This window comes from Lathamus discolor, chromosome 15 (assembly GCF_037157495.1).
Source record: "Lathamus discolor isolate bLatDis1 chromosome 15, bLatDis1.hap1, whole genome shotgun sequence".
Classification (NCBI taxonomy): Eukaryota; Metazoa; Chordata; class Aves; order Psittaciformes; family Psittacidae; genus Lathamus; species Lathamus discolor.
The window spans coordinates 5,398,335-5,412,088 of NC_088898.1; the positions used below are offsets into that span (position 1 = coordinate 5,398,335).

Below are 13,754 nucleotides of genomic sequence, written 5' to 3' on the forward strand. Positions count from 1 at the left end.
CAATTCTGTTATAGAGAAGGATGAGCATAAACCAAATCTTGTTTCTCTGGCAAGGGAATGAGCCATTTTCTGCAAGACCCGCATAATTCCTACAATAACCCGTATTTATGCAAGAGCAGGTAACACGGCTATTTTTCTGCTTGCTCACCGTGTTGGTGACAGATGGTGGAGTTAACATTCCTGGATTTGGGGTATTTTGGGGTGTGTATATTTGGGGAGCTGAGTTCAACTCAGCCCTTGCAATCAGTTTGAAGGGTGGCTCTCCCCTCCCAAATGGTCATAACAGGAACATCCGCTTTAATAAAGCCCCACCTGGCTCAAGGAGGAATTGGGAACCCACACCTGAGGGCGGCCCGGGCGGAGCCCTCCGCCAGAGCTGCCCTGAGGGCAGGGAGCACCCACCTCCGGCCGCCGGCCCCCTTCGGAGCGCAGAGCTGCCTGCCCGTGCGGGGACAGCGGGGGCAACCGGGGCAAGGCCCGAGCGAGCACCGGGACAGCGCTGACCGCCCGGAGGCCGCGCCTGCGCCGTGCCGGCCTCGGGCCCCCACCCCGCGCCTCAGGCCGCGCCTGCGCAGTGCGCCAGAGCTGTCAATCGCCTTCCCCCCCGCCCCGCTCCGCCGCCGCCTCACAGCGCGGCGCCGCTCGGGCCATTTTGCGGCGCGATGAGGCGGGAGCGGCGGTGAGCAGCGGCCGTGAGCAGCGCCCGGCCCGCTCCGCTCTTCATCCCGCTGGGGCTCGGCCCTCCAGCCCCCGGGGGGGGGCACAGGGAAGGGAAGCCTCAACCAGGGCACGAACAGACCCCGAGAGTCCCCCGCCCGCCCCTCAGCGCCGGCCCTCGGCGGCGCGGCGGAGCCATGAGCTGGGGCACGGAGCTGTGGGTGAGTGAACGAGACGGGAGCGGGACGGCCGTTGCGGCGGTTACCGCGGAGCGCCGCGCGCGCCCCGTGTCATAACGGTTCGTGCGGAGGAGCCGGTGCGGGGCCGGGGGCCGGGCGGGGCTGCGGGCTCCGCTGTGAGGGGCACCCCGGGGGAAGGAGGGGTCCGGCCGGGGCCGCTTTCCTCAGGGGGTCTCCCCCTTCCAAAAGCTTTGCGTGCAGCCTCTGTGGGGAAATCCCAGCGGAGCCTGAGGGCTTGGGTTTGTTTTCTGGAGTGAAATGTGTATTAGGAGAGCTCCACGGCGCAAAAAGCGATCGCGGCTCGAAAGCGGAGGGAGGCTTTCAGAGCAAAGCCTGGGGTGGGTTTTGTATGTAGCTGGAGGAGAGGCTCTGAGGTGGATTTATATCCAAGGGGGTCCGATTTCAGGAGAGGGAGGTGCAGGGAGGAAAAGCCAGATGATAACGTTTCCTCTGGCTGTTGTGAAGGGGTTTCTCCCCGCGCTTGGAGGACGGAGGTTTCTGTTAGAAGAGTTTTCTGTTGCGTGTGAATAAGTACGTTTTAATGGTGGGGAGGGATTCGGTGTATAAAGCCCTTAGGTTGGTTCTGAAGTGAACCTGGGAAGTCTTAAATGCGTTTGGTTTACGGTGAAACGTTGCTGTGAAATGCCAAGCTGTTAAAAGTGGATAATGGCATTTGGAATGGTCCTTTGCTAATCTGAGAGAATTAAGGGTAGGCAAATGAAAGAAGTCTTGGAAGCAGAAGAGATACACATATTCAGTCACAAAGAGGACGTGATGCAGCCATGTTTGGTAGCATGATGGTGGAGCAAAACCTGTTAGTGAGGGGTTGCATAGTGGTCAGGAGCCTCTGCAAGCGGTTGTTAATTTAATGGTGGGACATTAAAAATCTTTGGGCAAAATTTGCACGGAAAGGAGGTGAAGAGGAAAGCGTAATAGGCTTTTGAGTGGAGAAGTCAAGAATGAGTAGCAAGAGGGTCATCTGGATTGCAAAGCACTGCAGGATTTTGCTTCTGTGCTCATCCGTCTGTGGTTCATCACCAGTGCGAGTTAAGATGTCAATGTATCTGAGCTTTTAAACTGCCTCTGTGTAGAAATGGTTATTTTAGATGTGCTAATTGTTGCCCTTTCTGGCTGCGTTGCTGGCAGGCAGTTCAAGCATCCCCTTTTGCTGTGACATTGTAGTCATGTTACAGCTAGATCTGGTTCAAACTAGAGAGTAAATCAGGGAGCGAATGCTTACTGAGAGAGGTTATTGCGGTATGTTTGGATACTCCAGGGTAAGAAAGGTGATACATACTGATGAAATACTGTAGTGATGCTATATTGAATCATCAGTATATAAACAGCTCTGCTGCATGGGCATCTTCCTTGGAAAATCTGCAGTTTTCCTTCTTTTGTTGGCATTTAGGGTGCTTTGGAGGGGAGATAAAATAGTTTGGGTGGAATTAAAGCGTGAGTCAGTATAACAAGTTTGACATAGGAAAATAAACTGAATTCTCCAGATGGACCTGGTTATGTTTCATTCTTAAAAGCGAGCAAGTGATACTAAGGTGTTTCTGCACAAAACAGCAGTAGTAGAGTAGTGTTTATAAGTAGTTCTGTTTCTTAAAATATTTGCAGGTGTGTGTGCAATCTTACATTCGTCTTCGGTAACAATGCAAACTGTTTTTGTGACATTTTCTTCCCCCTGAACGTTTTGTGGGTGAAATTGTGTTCACCAGTATTATTTTTGATGTCTTCAGTGTAGGACTTTAAGAAGTGTCCAGTGCACTGGGTACTTAGGCCAGAACAGTGATTTTTTTATCCTCATATTCTCCAGTTCACTGGGGAAGGAAAGCACAGAAGTATCCTATATTTAATATGTGCCATTTCCTCTTGTTGATCATGGGATGCTTTTTAAGCAAAATTACATTTCCATTTACTTTAAGCTTATTAGTTGTTTCAGGTAGTCATGGGATGGGTGTTTAGGAACACGTGGTGTCATCAGCTGCCTATGTGATGTGACTGGTATATAATTTAATGGAACCATTAGATGGGTGAAAGTTGCAGCAGTAACAAGTGTGTTTCCAACAGTAGTTAAGAAATTTGATTAGGCTTGACTTGCACCCCGTGTCTCTGATGTGCTGATCTACCAGACTGGATGAGTATTCATGATTCACCCCTTTAAACTTAGCAAAGGAGAAGTAAAATTGAGCTTGCTCTTTACAGCATGTAGAATGTTAATGTGCATGGATTTATGTAGAATTTCTGTTCATCTTGGAAAAAAAAAAAAAAAAGCTGGTTGCAGAAAGCCTCATACTTCAGAAGCAGTAAAATCCCTTTGGCAACATGCAAGTTACTCCCAAGACAGACTTTTAGCCTTGTGCTGTGAAATTCCGTGGATTCTGTGCCTCTGGCTTGCAAATCCTATTGCAGAGTTCCTACTGATATTTCGCTCAAATCTAGACCTGAGTTTCATCTTGAGCTTGGCACTGTGACTGTAAATGGACCCATAACCAGCAGAATTATTAGAGGTACTAATGCTGCATTTATATCCTGTACTAAATGCTCAGGACAATGAGATCATCTGGGGCATCCAAGCAATCTAGTGTTACAGAGCAAAACCTTAAGGTCTTTTGTAACTGTCGATGGGTTTCCTTTGTGTAAGCACACTGTACAGGGTGGCAGTGGCTGAGCTGTGCAGTTTGTCATGCTCCCCAACCCCTGCAGAAGTCTTGCTGTCCCTTACACTTGTGAAACATTCAGGAGCTGGAGGAAGAATCGGTGGGCGAGAGACTAAGTACAGTCATGTTGTTTTTCACCCCAGTTCACGAGTATCGTTAAGGGCCAGCAGGTAGGAGAGTATTGTAGATAGTTATTTTATGTCTGATTCCTGGAATTGGTATTGTTTTCTAAATACTTGGCTAATGTATGTGGTAAGTGAAGGTTGTGTACCACTGTACAGACCTGACTTGTGCCTTGAGTTAAATATGTCTTGGGGACAACAGGCTGTAAAAGCATGCTCAGATCTCTTTCACTCTTTTCCTCTGTCGGGTAATGGGGAAGGACATAGAGCATGGCACACAGAGCTATTCTGAAGGGTGCTTTAGCTAGGAAATGTGCTACACTTCCCACCAGTGTCCTCTTGTGTGGTAAGAAGCCCTCAAATCAAGTGGTAGGAATTACATGGCAAACTGAGCTAAAACTAACCGCAGTCCTTTTCTTTTGAGTGGAAAAAGTCTGTGGCTGCATGGTTGGTACATTGAAGGGAATGATCTTTCTTGACGATGAGTTTTGGTACAGTGTGTAGTTTGGGGGAGCTATGTGTAAATTTGTGGTTAAGTGGTCCAGGAAAAACTGGCTCTTCGGAACACTGCCATACAGCAAGTGCAAGTGGTAAAGTGATTAAATGTGGGAAGACTCATCTTTCTGTGATGAATGTTTCAGAGGTGCAGATGCTGTGGGTTTGGTGTTGGGGTTCTTTCCACATTTGGTGAGGCTTAAAATAAAGGTGGAGGAGGAGGATGATTAAATCAAATATTCTTTGACCTTTGTGAAGAGCTGGGTGGCTGCTGAAGCTGTCACTGTCCTTTCAAACTGTAAGGTGAATATTCTGGATTTGCAAAGGGCTTATTTTGATGCCCTTGTGCAAGGGACTCTGTTGGCCAAGTCCTCACGTAGGTGATGCTTTGGGGACCGCACCTTTTGTTTGTAGTGTTGCAGTATATGTTAGTATAAAAACCACAATTTGCAGATACAGGTGTTTTTTTGCCATAGAATCACAGAATCACAGAATCCCAAGGGTTGGAAGGGACCTAAAAAGATCATCTAGTCCAACCCCCCTGCAAGAGCAGGGTAACCTACAGTACATCACACAGGAACTTGTCCAGGCGGGCCTTGAATATCTCCAGTGTAGGAGACTCCACAACCCCCCTGGGCAGCCATATAAAGTTCATTCCACTTACAAGTGTGAATTGCCATTAAACTTTGTATTGTTTAGAAAATTATATTCAGTGGTAGTAATTTCTTAATTCACAGTATTAAACTAAGTGGAATTCCTGTATATCATGTTTTATTAACTACATCCTCATTGTTAGAAGATGAAGCATAGGTACAACTCTGAGAACTGGAAGGCCCCACTTGCTGTCTGGCTGATGAATCGTTTCCTCTTTCAGTACTTGTCTCTATTTCATCAGCAGAATTTGTGTTTAAACAGCTCTAACCTTGCATTTCTTAAATCTGTCTGAATGCAGTATTGCTCTTCACTGGTATTTGTAATGTATGGGTGTTGTATGTAGCAATGACTCACATTTGGAAACTGTCTGGAGTACATAGGTGATCTTGACCTTCGTGGCATTACTTAGTATTACTTGGACACAGTGATCAAATGTGATCTTAAAGGAATGTTCTGTTCTTGTTGGCTTGTTCCTTATGAGAGGATCTGCAGTGCTGGATCCAGGTTTGATGTATTGATTCTTTTTTCAAGCCAACATTTAGTTTTATTGTATGCACCAGCATAGTTGATTGCATACAGTAGAAATCTGTGTGTCATCCCACACATCCCATTCTCACACCTCCTACTTTTTGAGAGGAAAAGGAGCTCGTTTCTGGTGGGACCAGGACACAGATTGAGGTGTTGTCTTGCATGCTTAAATCACAAGTTCACTCTGATTATGAGTTGAGAGTTTCCATTATATAAGGCAATGGGCCTGACCTTTAAATGTGGGTTGGATGAATTGTTTGTATCTTAGAAAATCTTGCTCTGTAGTGAGGGCAAATGCTCTTCTGAAAAGTGTATGTTCTTGTTAATTAGGTGTAAATTGTTGCAATCATTCAGACAACTCATAGAGATGACCCCCCCCCCGACCTCCTTCCCTTTGTATTTAGTGGTATCTTGGTTTCTATTTAGTAACATGTTAAAACTGTATTTCCAAGAGGGTGGAATTTCACCCACAAAAATATACTCCTTGAGTAAGGCACCCTAAAAACAAACACAGAGAGAGGCAGAAAATGAGGAAAAAAAGCTGAGGTCAGGAATAAAAGCATCATATTTACAATATTGGCTTGGCTATTCTAAGGCTGTTAGCACAGGTTGCATACAGACTGCTGGATGCTGGAGATGGTCATTTCAAAGCAAAATACACTTTTCATTAGCGAAGCATTCTGCATAGTTATTTTGGTAGTTTTGAGGTACCAAAGTTGTTTGACATTTCACAGTGGATCACTCACTGTTTTAAGTGGTCAGCTTGTATATGCAGATCACCGAGTGAGAAATGGTTTCTAGAAGCTGAATCATTGCGCAGTATCTTAATTCTGGAGCACACACCTCTGTGTTTGCCCAGAACAGGATGGCATTTCAGGCTGCTGAAGCTGTAAGTATCTGTGCTTTAAAATTAGTGCTGTCACAATCCTTTTCATTAGCTTAAAAGTAGATGATCTTTAAACTTTAAGGTGATGTATTGGGGGGGGGTCCCCTGCTGCTCACAGGAGCTGGTTGGTAGGAGAATGGGGTTATGTGTGAGGTCCCTGTGTACACCCCTTGGTACTTCCAGGCACTAGGAGTAGAAAGACTCCTTTCTGCCTCCTGAAGGAGTTGCTGGGTCTTTTGTGTATGAATGCCCGAGTAATTTCATTTACAGTTCTGGTTTGCTTTAAGAAAGAGGTTTTCTTCAATATTGTCACCTACCTATTCTTGTGTTTCTCACCTATTCATAAAGAATTGGGGGATTTATGGTCTTTCAGTGTGAGTCAAGACTTCAGAATTATTTTTCTTCTCATTTCAGTCCCAGACTCTTCCCATTTGTGTTGTGGCTGCTCCAGATCCCCTGCTTTCTTGAACCATATGGGAAGGCAGTCAAACATGAGACGATGTTTTTCTGGACTCTCTGCAGCTCATTAGTGTTACTCATGTTGTGAAACAGTCTTTGAAAGTAGAATTTCAAAAGCCATGCTCCACATGAAGAGCAGGAGCCACTGCTGCAGTGTAACTTAATAACATGCTTTACATTATTGCCTTTGTTGACTGCTGGACAAGTAACCTGCTAATGAATTCTTGGAGATTCACTTTCATCCTGTTTGAAATAATGCCTCTGAGATGGGTTATACATTGAGTCCAGTCCAGCCATCAAAATCCACTGCTTGGTTGAGTTTCCTTGGTGTTCGTATAAATATGCTAAAATAACTTCCCCCTTCAGTATAATTGTATGCATTTCATATGAAGTTTCTCTTCCTCCTACCCCTAGAAACTCTGCTTTTCACTTTCTTTTTGTTAAAACAAGAAGCTGATTAAATTGCTGGGAGGAAAACCAGCAATTGTCTCTTGGCATATTGCAGTCCTTCTTTTCAATATTTTTTGGCATATTTTTGTCCTTCTTTTCAATCAGTGGCTTTGGCTCTAAAATGCAGAATAGGCAAAAAAGTAATCGTATGGATAAACAGGATCCAGTGGTTTTTGTCTTCTTGAGCAGGCGGGGTAGGGATGATCTAGGGATCCCTTTGGAACTTTCACATGATGGCTTTGTATCTGTGTTGTCTGGGTAACCTTATTAATCTGGTCAATTTCCTTTGTCTCAGTTTATTAAGGATGCTTTGTTGGTATTATTAAATAAAATGTTTCTTCTTGCATCCAAGGATGGCAAAGCTGTAGATGGGGTTTCTAGATTACTTCCAGCATTGGAGCAGCAGAGTTAAAGCGCAAAAATGAAATGTTGCTTGCCCATCATTCATTGCTGGTTGTTGAAGCAGACGTGCATGCTATAAAGCATGTAAAGAAGCAGCTCTGTTGCAATGTTGTCCCTAATTTATCTGGGGAAGAGTCAACCTAATTGGGAAAACAACCAAAAGGACAACAGGAATTCCCTGGACACTCTCCGAAACCCAGGAAAGCAATAAAACTTGAAATGGAGTCTCTTGGAATTATTGCCTGGTTTAGAAGGATGGTCCTCAAGCTACATCCAGATAGTCCTTAATGTTGAGGAAGTGCCATAGCGGATCAGTGGAAGAACTTCTGCCCATGATCTTAAATCAGTCTTCCCTCTGCTGGTTTAAAGCCATTCTCCCTTGTCCTGTCACTACAGACCTTTGTCCAAAACCCCTCTGCAGGTTTCTTGTAGTCCCTTTAGGCACTGGGAGCTGCTTTAAGGTCTCCCCCTAAGGAGCCTTCTCTTCTCCAGGCTGAACAACCCAGATCAGTCAGGATTATTCAGTTGTTACCAGGGCCAGTTTCTTGCATATACTAAGCACGTTTGGTTTTGGAAAGCAGTAGTGCTCCTATTCATTGGAGCAAGGCTTTGAAATTTGGCAGACAATAGCTGGTGAGCAGGGATATGCTTTCTGCTGCTCTTGAGAAAATATGCCCAAATTAGGCAAACACTTAAGTCTTTGGAAAAATACCACTTTTGAATTACTTGGTGCAAGATGTTAGTGCCAAAGTCTTCAGGAGTTCCAGCATGTGCTGGGTATGTTTTGGCCTTGAAGGGGTTTTGTGGGACAATGTGATGGAGTCACCCACAGAATAATTGAACATGCCTCAGTCTGGTCCTTGCAAGGGTACAGCCATACTTTCCATGCCATGGCTGCTCCAGGCCAGGGAGGGGTCTGCCTGTCCTGCTCTCAGACTCTTATTGGCACTCAGTGGAGTGAAAGAAGGTCCTACATGAGTGGGAAGAATAGCGCGCGTCAGTGAGCTGGGAGAAAGTGAACTTGCAGCTAGGAGAGGGGATGGAAAGCATGGCTGCGCTGAGACATGCTGGTGGCACAATGGTTTTCTTGTAACACTCGCCCTCGGATGAGGAATGAGAGAAGAGATGCTGTGATCTGAGAGAAAACTGGGTGATTCAACAGATCAAATGTTGCAGGGAAGAAGGAGTAGAGATCGTGCTAGGATCTAGTTGCAGAAACCTGGAGCTGCTCATCTAGGAACTGTTCCTGTGATTGGAGTGCTGAGAATGATGGGAATGGGGTCATTTGGAGGGAGGTGGTTCTGATAGTGAATGCAGGGAGGATCAGAGAACTGGGACTAACTGGGCAAAGGAAACAGCAAAAATGAGCTCAAGAGTAGGAAGGGAATTTAAACAAATAAAAAAGCAAAGAATCAGTATCAAGAAAAGATAAAGAGCATGTGGGGAGGAAAGCAAGGCTGGACTCTGGATGGGACAAGTGGAATTGTGGTTGCTATCAGACAAGATGTGCAATGAGATTAGCACGTTAGGAATAGCAAGTAAAGAGTCTGGGATCCAAAGCAAGTGTAGCAAAGGATGAAGATCAGATACGAAGTAGAACAGAAGAGTAGTGAAGGAACCTAGCAGTCCTCTTTTGCACGCTTGTCTTTGTAGCACTGCTGGTTTTATGTAGCTTTTTCCATGTAATATTTAAGTAGAGTTGACTTACTGGTTTGAATGTATGTATGTTGATTTCTGTGGTTGGGTTTTGCATCTTCACTTGCTGTGGAAGAATATTTAACCACATCCCTAAGTGAGAGCTCTGTCCAGAAGCGTGTGTGCTGCTGGTTTTCATTCACTCATTCTCTGCAGAAATGGTTTTCGTTCATCATTCTCTGCAGAAAGCTTTGAGGAATTATTTAGCAATTAGATTTAAAACACATTTAGATAATATTTCTCACTCTGCATTATGCTTTCTCTTGTTGAGAGATAAATGCTTTAACATGTTTATCATGTATTTACAAAAGGAAAGACATGATTGGCATGCAGCAGGGAGTGAATGGAAGTGTGTTTTCTCAGACAAAAGTTAAATGGGGAAGGGAAATATTTCTTGCCCTCTTGAGGGCTGTTCATCTGTCAAATGTGGGTCTTACAGGAGTGGCATTCATTAAGAATGTGTAACTAAGGTTTTGCTGGAGTAAAGGAAAAACTGGGAGTGGATGAACCGGGAGAGTCGTGATAGAGCACTGCAGAACTATTTTTCACCTATCCTGCTTCTTTCTTTCAAGTGTATCAGTCTGAGATGCTTTTGTTTGTGCGTTGTCACTGGAAAAGCCTAAAAATAAAGGGAGAGAGGAAAGGATTGTATGTGCTGGTCAGGAGCCATTATTTCTCTACAGCTCTTTGGGGTTGTGAAACATCTGTGTTTGCAGAGGATACATTTTGGCATGCTTGTAACTTAACATGTAAAAGCTGAAAAACCATGTAGCACAGCTTTAGCTCAGTTTTCAGTGTGCGAAAGACCTCTTAAGTGAACGTTTCAGCAGTGTGTATGTATATTGGTTAGCAGCTCCTTCGCTGCTTTGCTCCAAAACATGGTCATGGGCTGATCAGAAGGGTTGCATCCTCCCAAAGGATGGCAGCACACCTGCGGTGATCAAGGCATTCAACACTTAAATGTTCCCTGCTTTACCTGAAAACCAAAGTTGTAAGCTGAGCAAACCAGCCTGTCCTTAAGGTAATGAGAATGCGTATCACATGACAAGTGTGACTCCGTTCCTATTTCAATCAGTGCCCTGGGGATTTACAGCCTTATTTTTGGCATGGGGGGGATAGCTTGGTTCCAACTCTATTTAAAGACAAAATAATGCTTCTCTGGCTGCATGGCTGCATGCAGTCTTCTGAGATGCAGTGGAGTTGCCCAGGAAACAACGGTCTTGGAAGGGTAGAATCATCCATCTATCCATGACAGAGCACAGCTGAACTATGAGCACCTTTACGCCTCTTCTCCTGGTTAATTGTGAGCTGGTTTTGCTTTATGCATTGTGGCTTTTGCTCTGCTTCTTGTCTGTGTCATCCTCATATTTGTATTAAAGTGTTGAAAGCTCCCTTTCCAGAGGTTCAGTGTGACTGACATGAAAGTCTCTTGAAATAGGAAAGCTATAATTGTTGGAGGAAGACAGTTTTTGCAAGAAATGTGCTGTTGTGAAACACATGCACCTAATTTAGGTACCTTTGGAGATTCGATCTACATAGTTGTTGATGCTCTTTGAAAATACTTTGTCTTAAAGAGAAAGCGTGCCTATCATAGTGCCAACGTTTAATGGTTGTGGGAGCGTGCTGATTTGTTCCAGCTACGAAAAGCCTTTGCTGAGCTGAACAATACAAATATATTTCACTTGGTTATTAGCAGTTGAGTTGAAGTACTTGGTGGTTAGGAAAAGCATGACGAAGTAGTGCACTCCAGTCACACAATGGTCAGAAGACATTCTCTTTTGGATGATATGTATGGTTTTCATGCATGTGGTTATAGAAATTTGTATTGACTTGAATGTTGAATCTTGTTGGCTTGGGAGAGTTATGTTCTGTGGTTTGCTTGTGGGTTAATCTCTGGGAATAAGAAAAGAAATCTGGGTTATTGACAGTAGTAAAAAGCTAGAATCTGTGCCTGAAGAACTGAGTAAAAAAATGTCAAAACAGTGGAAATTCAGTTTCTGTTTCATAATTATAATGCAAGAGTTAAGTGCTGCTTTCTTTATTCATTATACCTCAACACATGCAGTGTATGGAAGCTGCTGGTCAGTGGAGCAATATTGATTTCCCTCTGGGGGTGAGGCATTCATCCAACCTTCTCAGCAGGGGGGGAGATTGATTCCTTAATCAGAATAGCAACAATCCATCCTGAACCTTCCTCAAAGTATTAGGGCTAAATTAAACAGTCTGGGACTGATGTTTAAGCCCTAATGCACGTCAAGAGGCTTTCTTGGATAGAATTTTGAAAATAATCGGGAGATGAACCCAAAATGGAAAGGAAAAAGCTACAGGCACAAATCATCCCCCCAAAAAGGGGACTGTAATACATTTGCTTTGTGTGGTGCAGTGCTTAATGCTCAGAATCTTCTAAGGGGGAAAATGCATGAACTGTATGGCTCTATTCATGGCATTGCATTCATAACTCTTTTTTTCTCTCCTTTGTGTGTGTGTTCCAGAGCTGTTCCAAAAATAGATCTGGTTACAAATATTAAATTAGTAAAGTAAAGCATTTTAAAGCCAGGAAATACACCATTTTCTTAACAACAGACACTGCTGAGGCAATGTGGGTTCCTGTGCATCTTGTATTAAGACTGTGCTTATTTGTGTGTATTTACAGTCTGCAATTACACATGAATTTCTTGGGGATAAAAATGTCATATTGCATTTAGCTTTTCTGGAAATGCTTTCATCAACTTATATAAGGAGTGAAACAACATGACAGAGCTTTAGTCTGTATAATAGGTATTCATAAGCAAGAATTAACTATAATGTGTCACTAGCCTTGTTGGATATGCTTACTGATCATTATGAATGTCATTCATATACAAGAGTACTCAAAATCCCCAATAAAAAACCCAAAGCAGTGGGGTAGACCACATGATGCTTCTCCAGTCTTGCTTCTAGTTCTTAGCGATGTTGTCTTGATCCATCTCACTTTGCACACCAAGTCAGGCAACCAGTAATAATCTTTTTACAGAATGTTGGAGTCCTTTACAAATACATTCAAAAGGCCTCTGAGGACTTTAGAGAAGCTGAAATGCTTTAGGATGACTCTTTGTTGTTAATGTTGGTCAAGGCATCCTGAAGGTCCCTTGTGGAAACTGGCAGATGTTCTCATCCTAAAGACTTCTGACTTCAGACATGCTCTGCCAAAGCATTTTACCATAACGTAATCTTGGTTCTACTGGTTCATGGCTCACTAGTTTGTTAGCAGCCAAAACTCTTTATGCGGGGAGATGGATCTAAACTTTGTGAAAAATAAGCTCTTTACTTTCTCATCGTGGCTATAGTAGTTTTGTGCTACAGTAGTAGGTTGGAGTCAACCTTTGGACCACAGTTGTAGCTTCCGAATACTATTTTAAGTGGAAGGTATTGTCATTACTGTAGAGCACCAAATGACCTTTCTCCTCGCTGTGGGAGGGCATGCTCTTGTCCAGTTGTGAGGAATTTCCTTTCTTTCCTTTGCCCTATGTGTACATAGGCAAGCATACATCTGTTTTCCTCTTTCCCCCTTATCTGTATCAGTCTGGTTCAGAGGCCAAACTTGCTTTCCCTGCTTGGCAGATAAATCATCTAGTAGATTCAAGTCAATATCCTCTTTCATATTTTTTAGATGATTCAACTGCTCATCAAGCAAATGGTCTATCCCTCTGTTATAAAATAGCTGGGGAGTCATGGGACGTTCAGGGAACTGTGCCCAGAAGCTCCAGTTGCTTTATGAAGATCAGTAGCTCAGATGCATCCAAGTCAAAGGCTGGGCAGGAGGTTCCTGTTTGTTCTTCAAGCAAAGGCATTTCTTCTGTGTTTGAGTGCTCTTTATTCCAACAGACAAAGCTGCAGCAATGTAATGGATGAAAGCAACATTAAGCAAAGCATAGATAAAAGAAAGAGTGAAAGGGGAAGAGGAGGCTGACACATCATTATATTTAATAGCAGCAGTTGATACAGATTGCTAAGGTACAGGTACACTGTCAGAAGGAGCAGCTGTATATCAAGCTGACAGCCTCTAGGTCCACCTTAAGCTTTGGGATCATTGGTCGTGTTGTGCCAGCGGTTGCTGGATCAGTCACCTTTCAGCTGTGGGCTCTTCCTCACAACATTTATGGAGATCCAAGCTCCTGTTTCAGTCCCGCAGGGCAGTTTAAGTCTGTGACTGCTCTGGTTTGAGTGTGATTATCTTGCTGCATGTCTACAATAGTAACGTTCATTTTGGGTATGATAGATGCTCTTATTTCTTGAAATTGCTTTCTGGGTAAGCATTTCAGACCATGAGCCTTCTGACGATTTATTTTTGTCTGTTTTTGTCTGTTTCTCTAGGGCAGTTCAGTTACCTAAGGATTGTATTTAAGTTCAGATTTAGAAGATGGTATTTATCTTATATTTTGCACTGACATTAAAAAGAAAATAGAACAAAGAGTATTTTTTGATCTTCCTGGCCCAAGATCAAATGTTGATTACTGCTGTAGAA

General features: G+C 43.7%; 1 protein-coding gene across 16 annotated transcripts in view; it reads left to right on the forward strand.

Moving 5' to 3' along the window:
- Window positions 1-578: 578 nt before the first annotated feature.
- FNBP1 (formin binding protein 1) overlaps window positions 579-13,754 on the forward strand; it is a 96,518-nt gene continuing 83,342 nt past the window's right edge. For 9 of the 16 annotated variants that reach the window (XM_065695583.1, XM_065695590.1, XM_065695578.1 and 6 more), the window contains exon 1: window positions 580-878. In XM_065695583.1, coding sequence (XP_065551655.1) covers window positions 855-878 — 24 coding nt within the window. In that variant the 5' untranslated portion in view covers window positions 580-854. Of the gene's footprint in view, window positions 879-13,754 lie in introns of all 16 variants that reach the window. The other 7 variants (XM_065695579.1, XM_065695586.1, XM_065695577.1 and 4 more) reach the window with 2 other exon arrangements.